At 47.3% G+C, this 12500-nt stretch overlaps 1 protein-coding gene across 1 annotated transcript in view; it reads left to right on the top strand.

Annotated features, from left to right (window-relative positions):
- atp6ap1a (ATPase H+ transporting accessory protein 1a) overlaps nt 1-12500 on the top strand; it is a 39682-nt gene that overhangs the window by 2977 nt on the left and 24205 nt on the right. The window contains exons 4-7 of the mRNA XM_086212841.1: nt 470-663; nt 928-968; nt 1098-1183; nt 6226-6363. Coding sequence (XP_086068967.1) covers nt 470-663; nt 928-968; nt 1098-1183; nt 6226-6363 — 459 coding nt within the window. The remainder of the gene's footprint in view (nt 1-469; nt 664-927; nt 969-1097; nt 1184-6225; nt 6364-12500) is intronic.

Genomic DNA, 12500 nt, shown 5'->3' with positions numbered 1-12500 from the left:
AGGTTTTGTTGTCTGAACAGCAGCTGAAATTGTCTTGAGATATGATGAGGAACCAGGAAAGAGACTGAGCTTGCTCTGGGGTACTGATCCTGCTGCAGTGAACAGATGCTGTCAGGGCGGAAAGAGTCTAAATAGACAAAATATTCCAAACAGCAATTATTTGATTGATGATGATGAAGAAAAAAACAGTAATTCTCCATGTCAGATAAGGACTTGCTTCCTCTCTTTAATAAAGTCTTCAGTTATAGCTTTGAGGAAGTCGAGCTGGCTCCGCCAGCCCCATGGGTCAACTAGCCGGCCGAACGCTATTACATGATGGAGGATATTTTGGGATGTGAAAATGGATTCAAGAGCACAGTTTTCGCCGCAATTACAGTTTTCCACTTGTTTGTTTCACTCAATGTCGCCACCTGGTGGTGATCCCCCAACTGTGCTGATGAGGATATCATGTCTCTCTCCTGTGTCACAGGTGGCTCTGAGGTCATCGTCCTCTCCCCTGGTGTTACCTGCAGTGTCCTGGCCTGCCTCAAATGCAGTGATTGGCCAGCTGCAGGACCAGCTTGAGACCTCTCCACTTTACATGGACCCAGAGACACTGAGCCAGCTGAGACTCAATGCCTCCTCACCTGCCCTGCTGGTTTTCAGGCTGCCCTATGGCATCGGGTAGGTTCCCACCTTTGTGCAGTTGGCAATTCTGATTCTTATGAACAGAATGTGTTTCATTTAAACATGAATTATTGGGGTAGGGTTTTTACGATCGCAGACATGACAAGCATCAGCAAGAGCCCTGTGAAAAGATGTGTAGCATTCATGCTTTGTATTATTTGCCTATTGGAACGTGGTATTGGCTTTTTTCATTCCCCTTTGCATACTTCCTGTCCCTCTCTCATCAATATCTCATTGCCACTTCCTCTGACTTTCCTGCAGGAGTGATCTGATGTCTGCTAAAGAAATTCTCAGTGGAAATGGTGAGTTTGACCTGCAGCACCCCAAACAAAACTATAATAATGGCTGTAATATGTATGCTTAAAGATTGGTGACAAGGAAACCCACATAATTCATTTCCAAGTGGTTGATAGTTTCCTTTGTACCATCAGATGAGGTGATTGGTCAGGTGTTGAGCATCATGAAGACACAATCTGTTCCATACACCGCCATTTACACTGGCCTGCGGCCCTCTCGGGTGAGTCCTCACGCCACTGCCAAGGATTACACACAACTGAACACTTGCTTGTGGTTCATATTGTGCAACATATTCACATCAGTATTGGAGGTTCAGATTGCATCTCAGACATATTGACAACATCATGTTTACACTCCTGAACAAAATCTTAAGACCAGTTAAAAAAATGGCATGAATTTACATTTTGCACTGTTGGATCTGAAGAAGGTTCTAAGTAGAGCTTCAAAATGCAAAAATAATAAATGGGAACAAGAGACCAAAAGTTTTGAGGAGGCAAGTTATTGAAAACAACAATTTAACTGAAATAGACTGTTGATCAGCTGATCAAAAGTTTAAGACCTTAGCCTTTAAAAGCCAAAATCTATCGGTGCAAAAATTTGGATTCCATGTCATTTCCTGTCAAGAAATCATACTGTAAAGATCTCTTGATGGCAAAGGCAAAAAAGCCCACTGTCTTTGACGTGGTAGGATTTTTGAGCTGCATACACAAGGTCTCTCAGAACGTTCCATCGCTGCTGAGGTTGGATGCAGTAAGACAGTCATTTTGCATTTCATAAAAGATCCTGAGGGTTATGGAACTAAAAATTCAAGTGGTTGACCCAAAAACATCTCACCGGCACTGAGGCGGAGTATCCGAATGGATGTCCATCAATTTGGAATGATCCGTGGCCATTGCTGGTGCTGACTGCAGCCCCAAAACCATCAAACGGCATCTGCGAAGGAAGGGCTTTAAAAACAAAAAAATGTCTTCAAAGGCCACGTCACCTTCAACGCCACAAAATTACCCATTTGGACTTTGCAAGGGAGCACCAAACATGGGACATTCAAAGGTGGAAGATGAGAAAAAATTTAACCTTGATGGTCCTGATGGCTTCCAATGTTACTTGCATGACAAGGAGATGCCACCTGAGATGTTTTCTATGCGGCACAGTGGAGGGGGCGGCATCATGATCTGGGGTGCTTTTTCCTTCAATGGAACAATGGAGCTCCAGGTTGTGCAGGGGCATCCAACAGCAGCTGGCTATGTGGACATGTTGAAGCGGGCATCCCTCATGACTAAGGGCCCTCATCTGTGTGGTAATTAATGGGTTTTTTAGCAGGACAACGCTAGTCAAGTCAAGTCAGTTTTATTTTTATGGTGCCAAATCACAACAAAAGTTCTGTCCTGACACTTTCCAAGTAGAGCAGGTCCAGCACCTCACTCCTTCAATGAACCTCCACCCAACAATTCTCCATCAGCAGCACATCCTGCAACAGCAGCCACCAGAACCTTCCTTTACCAGCAGGAAGGTGGAGCAGATCCAGGATCAGTGGGGACGGAGAGAGAGCAGGAGAGCAGGACAGAGACAAAGACAGAGAATGGAGGAGGACAGAGAGACAGAAGGAGAGAGAGGGACAGAGAGAAAGAGGGAGAGAAAGGAGGAGAGACTGATGGACAGAGACAAAGACAGAGAATGGAGGAAGACAGAGAGACAGAAGGAAAGAGGGACAGAGATAAAGAGAAAGGAAGAGATAATGATGGAAGGATGGGGACGTGAGCAGGCAGTGCAATGGGTGGCAGCTTGAGCCTCTTCAGGTCTGTAGCCTCCTCCAGCAGCACCCGGGATCTCGGATGCGGGGGAGCACAAAGAAGAAGAAAAGTTATTAACACGTCTGAGAACAGGAGGAGGAGAGAGGCGTCCAGGGCACCATGGGAGATCCCCAGTGTTCTAAGCCAAAAGCAGCATATCTAAGGCCTAGCCGAAGCAGTCCTAACTATAAGCCTGATCAACAAGGAAGGTCTTAAGTCCTCTCTTAAACATATACCCTTTTTACACTGAAATACGCGTGTCAACGCAGGTTTTGGGCCCCGCGTTTTCTCGGCATTAGGGCGCATTCAAGCTTCCAGAAGAACCGGGTCTGAACTCCCGCTGTGAGGGCTGCTGCCTGTGTTTTTTCTCTCTTGTACGTCATCGCACTGACAACGTCATCATTTCACATAAACATGCACCGGACCACTGAGAGGTAAACAATAGATGACATTGATGTTGCAGAGTCAAAAGTTAGCGTTGTTGTTGCGTGCATTGCAATGTTGTCTCTTTTGCAAAGCATACAAACTCAGCGCAGATTGGAAAATGTCTGAGCGCCAATGCAGTGAAGGAGGATGGAGTTTTTGGTTAGTCTGGAAGGGAGCAGAAGAAGCTACAGGCAAAGCCTGACAGGCAGCACACTGACAAAATCAGGATGCGACAGGGAGGTTGCATGAAACCTGAGATAACGCGGGTTGCCTTTTTCACACTGCAGGTGAGCTGAGTCAAGCCAAGCCGAGCCGCTAAACACCCGGGTCGCTTGGCGAGTCGGTCGATGCGGGTCAAAATGCCGAGTAAACCCTTTCAGAGTGCCCAAAAACCCATGTTGACTGGTGTTTTTGGTGCAGTGTGAAAGGGGCTATCGAGAGGGGGTCTGGGTCCTGGACTGAAACTCGGAGACGGTTCCACAGGAGGGGAGCCTGATAGCTGAAGGCTCTGGCTCCATTCTACTGTTAGAACTCTAGGAACCAGCAGGAACCCTGCATCCTGGGAGTGAAGGGTTCTAGCTGGATGATAGGGGACTAGGAGCTCTGTCAGATATAAAGGAGCCTGATTGTTGAGGACTTTGATGTTAGAAGAAGAATTTTAAATTCTATTCTGAATTTGACAGGGAGCCACGCAGAGAAGCCAGTTAAGGAGAGACATGGTCTCTTCTACCAGTTCTAGTCAACACGCGGCAGCAGCGTTCTGGACCAGCTGGAGAGTCTTTAGGGACTTATTAGTCCAGCCTGGTAGGAGGGAGGTGCAGTAATCCAGCCTGGAAGTGACAAAAGCAGGGACTAGTTTTTCTGCATCTTCTTGAGCCAGGATGTGTCTGATCTTAGTGATGTTACGTAGATGGAAGAAGGCGTCCTGGAGATTTGTTGAATGTGGGAGTTAAAGTATCCTACTAGAAGAGAACTCCTAGGTTCCTACGGTGGTGCTGGGCTCCAGGGTGATGCCATCCAGGGTACTTGTCTCATCAGATCAGGTGGTCCTCAGGTGTCTGGGCCCAGCACAAGAACTTCAGTTTATCAGAGTTTAATAAAAGGAAATGATGGGTCCTTCATGTTTTTAATCTCCTTTAGACAGGCTTCCAGTTTAGCCAGCTGGTTTGTTCCATGTGGATCATTGATGAGTTCAGCTGAGTGTCGTCTGCATAGCAGTAGCTCTTGCTGGGACAGTTTGCAGCCGAATGCGAAGCGGCTGGGATGTTAATCAGCACCTCCAAGTCTGAGGCCATGGTCCTCAGCCGGAAAAGGGTGGTTTGCCCACTCCGGGTTTGGGGGGGGGGGGGGGGGGGGGTCCTACCTCAGTTTAAGTATCTCAGGGTCTTGTTCACGATTGAGGGTAGGATGGAGCGGGAGATTGACAGGCAGATTGGGGCGGCATCTGCAGTGATGCGGGTGCTAAACCAGTGGTGAAGAGGGAGCTTAGCCAGAAGGTGAGGCTCTCCATTTACCTGTCAATCTAGGTTCCAACCCTCACCTGTGGTCATGAGCTCTGGGTAATGACTGAAAGAACAAGATCATGAATACAAGCGGCTGAAATGAGTTTCCTCCTCAGGGAGGCTGGGCTCTCCCTTAGAGACAGGGTGAGAAGCTCAGTCACTCAGGAGGGACTCAGAGTAGAGCTGCTGCTCCTCCAGGTAGAGGAGTCAGTGGAGGTGGTTCAGGCATCTGGTGAGGATGCCTCCTGGACGCCTCCCTCGGGAAGTTTTCCAGGCATGCCCAACCGAGAGGAGGCCCGAGGCCGACCCAGGACACGCTGGAGGGATTATATCTCTCGGCTGGCCTGGGAACGCCTCAGGATTCCCCTGGAAGAGCTGGTTGAAGTGGCTGGGGAGAGGACAGTCTGGGCTCCCTTGCTGAGGCTGCCGACTCGCGACCCGGACCCACTGGATAAAGCGGAGGATGACGACGACGATGATTAATTGATGGTCAGATAAAAGCAAGTTCTATGGAAATACAACTCGATGTTTGGCTTCAGGGGCAGCAAGGTGCTGCAGTGGTCAGCACTGTCACCTCACAGCAAGAAGGTTCTGAATTCGAGCCTTGGCTCGAGCGTGAGGTGTTTATGTGTGGAGTTTGCATGTTCCCTCCCCCCCGTGACCCTTAAACAGGATAAGCAGTAGAAAATGGATGGAGGGATGGATGACAGTGAGTGGGTTCATGTATAGCAGGGGTGTCAAACTGTTCCAGTAAAGGGCCGTGAGGCTGCAAGTTTTCATTCCAACCCAGCAAAAGCAACACCTGATCCAACAAATGAGCTGTGTGGACACAGCTTGATTGATTTGAATAGATTCAGGTGTTGCTTTTACTCGGTTGGAATGAAAACCTGCAGCCACATGACCCTTTATGGGATCAGTTTGACACCTGCGATGTATAGACTGATGGAAAACAATTGAGTCTAGAAGAGATATAAATGCAGTACTCAGACTGTCGTTACCAACATCCACATGAATACTGAAGTCACCTACAATCATTACTTCATCTGGCTTATGAACTGATCTGGATCTAAACTTTTGAAAATTCAGATAAGAATTCAGAGTAAGGACCTAGAAGGTGGTACTCAATAGCAAATAAAAGCAGCTGGAGAGTTTTCCAGGCTGGATGGGACAAACTGAGAATCAAATGAATTGAAATTTATTTTGGGTTTGGATTGGATTGGATTGGGCAAAAGACAGGAATAGACAATCAGAAACAACCCACAAGTGCTGATAAGGAAATCACAACAACACAATAAATATCCTCTGGATGTAGTCCAAATGGAAAAATAAAGAAACTGGGAACAAAAAGGAGATGGAATTAATCTCTCATCCTTGTTTATAAAGTCGGCCATGAGTTAAAGCAGCAGTTTTGTCAGGAAAGTAGTTCTGTTTATGTTTCTGATTCTGAAATTACAATGTCTCTTCATTTTGAATCATTATTTTATCACCAATGTTAAACACAATCCTCATCTGAACAATTACACCACTGTTTTGCCATGAAACAGGACGTGACATCTCCGTCCATAGAAGCCGGCATGGGACCAGGACGCTCTCTCCTCCAGGCCAGGGGAGTATACCGAGAAAGGGAGAGGCAGCGCAAGATGAAGGAGAGGGTGGAGGTCTATACCCCAGTGGAGTTTAAGGTGAATTTTTTGGAAATAATTATTTTTTGGTTGTTTTATTGGTCATCCAGTTACAAGTAGTGTGTGATTTCTCTGAACCATTTTTGAACCAAGCACACAGTGTTTTATTCTATTTGAGGAACTAACATAACAGAGTCCCTCAAGGCAAGGCAAAACAATTTTCTTTGTAGCCTGTTTTCCCCACCAGTTTGTCTCCAGGCTTCATGGCATCATAACAACATCCTCTGCCCTCAGAGCCTCACATCGACTGAGGAGAAACTCCATAAAAAACCTTTTAACAGGGAAAAATGGGAGAAACCTCAGGGTGAGGAGGGGAGGAGGATCCCTCACCAGGAGGGACAGACGTGCAGGAGATGTTGGTACAGACAAGAAAACAGTTTATAACACAGAATGGAGGAAACATGGAAATGTTAATAACAGTTGAAGAAGGAAGCTTCTGGAAGGGGAGGCAGGGAGAGCAAGCCAGCTTGATGGGGGACTGGATGGCAGACTGGTTCATGTGAGGGGAACGCAGGCTGGTGTAACAGTAGGGAAAAAAGGGGGGGGGTAGGGGGGCAATGCAGGCAGCAGTTGGTCCAGACAGATGGCGCTCCAGTGGATCTGTGGAAACACAGAGAGACTGCGAGACATCAAGGCCAAACTACAAAGTGCTCTGTCCGGGGGCAGTGGGCCTGGATGTTGTAGTGGGCTGTGGTTTGACCCGTCTGGGTGTGGGGTGTGGGTGGGTGTTGGCCTCTCCGGTGGCGGTCCCCTTATGGGGCTCCTGCTGGATCTGGGGCTGGAGGGGCTCCATGCCCCTGGGCTCAGCTCGTGCTGCAGGGGGATGCCCGGTGGGCCCAGGGTCCTCTGTCTCCCCTGTCTCTGTGGGCTGCCTCCAGGCGAGGGTTGCTGCTTCTATGCTTTCCAGCGGGTCCTGGCATGGGTTGGGCCTGTGGCTCTCTCTGAGGGGGGATGGGGTGGGGGGGTGGCCTGGGGCTCCCTGTGTTCTGGGGGTTTCTGGGTTCCCTGGTGGCTTGGTCCTGACCTGCCTGCTATCCTGAACCGGGGCTGTGTTGTTGTGGTCCCCCACATCAGCTATATTCAGCTACCCACAGCATCCAAAGACAAACCGTAGCATACACATACACACACACACACACACACACGTAGTGCACAACTGATACATAATCACACTCAGACATTTATTTTAAAATTATATTAAACCAAATGGTAAATTTGCACTGGAAATTCTGCAACCAATGTTTTTATTTTTTTCTGTTTTTATTATTGTTCCTGTTGTTTTTTTTGTTTTGTTTTTTTGCTATTGTTTTTGTGTGTGCCCCCCCCCCCCCCCCCCCCACCGTCTTCCCTATCCTGTCCCTGTTCTCTCTGTCTATCCACTCCTGAGCCTCAGTCCGGTAGCTTCATCAATGAACCAACACCATTCCAAATAAAGTTAAACACAAATGGTGATAGGAGGAGTTTATCAGATTCCTCCTTTGCAGAGTAAAACTGCTTCAGTACAACAAGGCACCAGGAACACTGATGCTGCTGAACAGGACAGGTTTATTAAATAAAAAAAGATACTGGGAGTCACTAACAGATCTGCATTCTGGGAGTGGAGTGCTGTGGTTCGACAGTAGGGACTAATGAGCTCTTTCAAATAGGATGGAGCTTCATCATTGAGAGCCTGATGAGTCAGCAGAAGGATTTTGAAGTCGATTCTAGATCCTACAGGAAGGAGAGAAGCTAAAGTGGGAGAGATGTGTTCTCTCTTCTTAACTCCCGTCAAAACCCTCGCTGCAGCGTTCTGGACCAGCTAGAGACTCTTTAGGGAGTATTTAGGACATCCTGACAGGAGAGAGTTGCAGTGGTCCAGCCTAGAAGTGATGAATGCATGCACCAGTTTCTCAGCATCACTCTCGGAAAGGATGTTCTTAATTTTAGTGATATTACGCAGATGGAAGAAGGCAGTCCTAGTTAGATGCTTTATGTGGGAGCTGAAGGAAAGGTCCTGGTCAAAAATTTGATTTGATTTTATTCAATTCAGCTTGCAGTGGAAACCAAAAGGCTCCACTGAAAAATGAGCAGAATTTGACAAATAAAACAATTTAAAAGACATGAAAAGACAAAAAAGACAGGTTCAAAGTGTAAAATATTTCAGGGCAAACCAAGAAAGTTCACTGTCATGCTATATTATTTTGTGTACCAAATCGTCTCGTTGTACAGTCTGACTGCAGTGTGCAGAACTGAGTTTTTTAGCCTGCTGGTCTTGGCCTTGGGTTCAGCCAGCTTGTGCTGGTTCCTCAGTGTTTTAACAGTATAGCTGCCTCGTGTTGGAGGAAGCAGGTCGTGCAAAGGATTTTGCTCATCGTGCATGTCTCTGACCAGCTTCACCGCAGCCTCCTCCCTCCTGGTCTGCAGTGATGGTAAGGGCTGTGAGATGTTGCCAGGTCTCCTTCTGATGATCTTACAGGTGCGTGTTTGGACTCGTTCTTGCTCTGCCTGCTGTTTTTTTAGAGCAACCCACCAAGAGCACTGAGCAGTATTCCAGACACGGCCTGATGAGAGTGGTGTACAGCATGATGAGATCCTCTGCAGGTAAACCATGTCTTGCCATGACAGTGAGATAGTGCAGCCGCTTAGAGGCAGGTTTTATTGCCTTCTTGATGTATGTATCTCCAGTCAGATTTTGGTGAAGATGGTATCCCAGATGCTTTGTTGTTTCCACAACAGGTACCTCCTGTCCCCCCAGAGTCAGTGGGGGAGGTTGTGGTGGGTCTCGTGCAAAACAAATTCGTAGCTCAACTGATTTCTTCCCATTGAGCAACAAAATGACTCCAAGGTTCCTTGCAGTTGTCCTCTGGGTCAGGGTGATGCCATCTAGAGTAGAGATCTGATTCGAGAGGTGTCCCTGAGGTGTTTAGGTCCAAACACAATGACCTCAGTTTTATCTGAATTTAGCATTAAGAAGTTAGAAGACATTCAGGATTTCATGTCTTTCAGGCAGTCTAGCAGATTAGTAAACTGGCTTGTGTCGTCTGGCTCCATCGACAAGTAAAGTTGTGTGTCATCCTCATAACAATGAAAGTTGATTGAGTGCTTCCGTATTATGTCACCTAATGGGAGCATGTAAAGAGTGAAGAGAATCGGTCCTAAAACTGAACCCTGTGGTCCACCATATGTAACTCTGCTGTACTCTGAATGGTCATTATTAACATGAACAAACTGAAACCTGTCAGATAAGTAGGACTTAAACCATTTTAGGGCAGGTCCTTTAATCCCAATTTCATGGTCTAGTCTCTGTAGCAGGATGCTGTGGTCGATGGTGTCAAATGCAGCACTGAGGTCCAAAAGGACAGAGACAAGACCTCTGTCTGAAGCTGTAAGAAGATCATGAGAGACTCTGACCAGTGCTGTTCCAGTGCTATGGTGTCCCTGAATCCAGACTGGAAGGCTTCAAAGAGCTCGTTGCTGTGCAGATGTTCATGTAGCTGCTCCAGGGCAACCTTCTCAAGGATCTTGGAGATGTAGGGAGGTTGGATATTGGCCTATAGTTGGCTAACACATCTGGGTCAAGAGAAGGTTTTTTAAGTAAAGGGTTGATGACAGCCACCTTAAAGGCCTGTGGCTCATAACCTGTGACTAAGGAAAGATTAATTTGATTTAATATAGAAGTGTTGACTAGAGGGAAGGCATCCTTAAGGAGGCTTGTTGGGATGGGATCCAGCAGACAAGTGGCTGACTTGGAGGAAGTAACTGCAGAAGTTAAGTCTGACAGGTCAATGGGGAGAAGCTGTCCAAGTGAGCACCAAGTCTGGGAGGTGCTTCTATGGGGACTGTAGTCTGTCCTCCATTACTGGCAATCTTTGTTCTGATGTTCACAATCTTTTCAGTAAAGAAAGAAAGGAAGTCGTTACTGCTGAGAGTTGGGGGATGCATGGCTCAACAGCACTATGGTTCTTGGTGAGCCTGCCCGTGGTGTTGAAGAGGAACCTGGGGTGGTTCTTATTCTTTTCTATTAGGGACGAGTAGTAAGCGCTTCTAGCATTACGGGGTTCTTTTTATATATTAATAAACTCTCCTTCCAGGCTTGGCGGTCTTCCTCATGCTGGCTAGAATGTGTCTTCCTTTCCAGTTGTCTGGTCTTCTGTTTTAAGGCACGCAGCTCTGAGCTGTACCAGGGAACTATTCTTTTCTGGTTGATAACCTTCTTCTTCAGGGGAGCTACGGCATCAAGTGTCCCAAGGAGTGCTACTGCAGTGCTGTCCACAAGATAGTCCACCTGGGTAGGGTGAAATCAGCATAACTGCCCATTATATTATTACAAGATGTGGCAGCAAGCTCTGCTGGAATAAGCTCCTAAATCTAGAAACAGCAGTGTCAGATAGACATCTACTGAAGCGGGACTTTTTCCCAGGTAGAATATAATTTGTTAAAGTAAATTCAAATGTAATTAAGGAGTGATCAGACAAGACGGGGTTCTGAGGAAGAACTATGATGCGGTCAGCTTCTATTCCATAAGTGAGCACTAAATCAAGGATGTGATTAAAAGTGTGAGTGGGTTTGTTTACCCTCTGACAGAAGCCAACAGAATCAAGAAGCGACTTAAACGCAGTGGCCAGAGAATCATCATTGACGTCCACATGGATGTTAAAGTCACCCACTAGAATGACTTTGTCTGAGTTCAATGCCAAGTTAGACAGAAAGTCGGGGAGTTCTTCTAAGAACTCAGAATAAGGTGCAGGAGGACGGTACACCCCAGCAAGTAAGAGTGGTTTCTCTGCTTTCCAGTCTGGGAGGTAGAAGCTGACAGTCAGGCTCTCAAATGAGTTAATGAACAATTAGGTGGAGGGTTAATGAGCAAATTTGACTGATAGATTGCTCCTCCTCCTCTTCTGCCAGTGGTGCGAGGTACATGGTAGTTAATGTAACCAGGAGGGCAAGATTCATTTAAACTAACACACTCATCTTGCTGCTCCCAGGTTTCAGTAAGTGCTAATCCACCAATCTGATAATTAGTAATTAAATCGTTCACTAGGAGAGACTTGGATGGGAGAGATCGAATATTTAGCAAACCACATTCAATAGTTTTACCGAGTTGGTTTTCTGGAGCAGTGGTTTTAATTTTAACTAAGTTGCTATAAGTTACTCCTCCAGATTTGGGTGCAGGCTTATACAGCCTCGGGGCAGACAGTTCCTATAGGCTGGGTGGGTGACAACACCAAGGAACCAGCAGAGGGCGTGCTAACCTGCAGCTCTGCCTGCTGGTCTGAACTCTGGGTGCTTGTCAGGGATTAGTATGACTAACAAACTGGCCTCTGTTCCTAGATAAGAGAGGTGCACCATCCAAAGTAGGATGGACGCCATCTCTCCCAATCAGACCAGGCTTTCCCCAGAGGAGCTCCAATTGTCTGTGAGCCACGTTGTTATCTAAGCACCACCTGAACGCATGCGGCTAAACATGTCGTCACTCGCTAAATTGGGCAGCGGGCAAGAGAAAACTACGAAGTCGGATTTTGTTTTAGCGTAGTTGCACACTGAAGCCATGTTTACTTTAGTTAATTCCGACTGGCGAAGCCGGGTGTCATTAGCGCCGACATGTATTACAATCTTACTGTATTTAACCTTACGTTTTGCCAGCAGCTTTAGCCTCAACGTCGCCCGCTCTGGCCCCTGGGATGCACTTTATGCTCGCTGGAGTCTCCACCTTCACGTTGCGGAGAACAGAACTGCCAATGACTGATGTCGGCTTCACAGCGGGGCTGTGAGCAACAGAGCCGACATGTAGAGTTTTACTCTCAGCGGGTGTGTCGCTGAGTGGGGAAAAGCGGTTGGAAACATGAAGGGGTTGGTGGGCAAACACGGGCGTAGGCCTTGGTTTCCCTCGTGATGTCACCAGTGGGACTGGCCAGTTCCTGGCTGCTTGGAAGCTGTGGGGGAGCTGCTAGTGGTGGCTAGGCTGGGTGGCTCCGCTCCGACTGAGAAGCTCCTGAAGCTAAGGGACTAGTGCTAGCCTCCATGATGCGGAGCCGGGACTCTAACTCATTTAGAACAGAACTGCCAATGACTGATGTCGGCTTCACAGCGGGGCTGTGAGCAACAGAGCCGACATGTAGAGTTTTACTCTCAGCGGGTGTGTCGCTGAGTGGGGAAAA

Source organism: Aulostomus chinensis, chromosome 9, assembly GCF_037954235.1.
Source record: "Aulostomus chinensis isolate RoL2024-O1b breed Wild chromosome 9, RoL_Achi_v1.0, whole genome shotgun sequence".
NCBI lineage: Eukaryota > Metazoa > Chordata > Actinopteri > Syngnathiformes > Aulostomidae > Aulostomus > Aulostomus chinensis.
The sequence above is the reverse complement of the archived record's forward strand: the minus strand, read 5'-3'. Positions and strand labels throughout refer to the sequence as shown.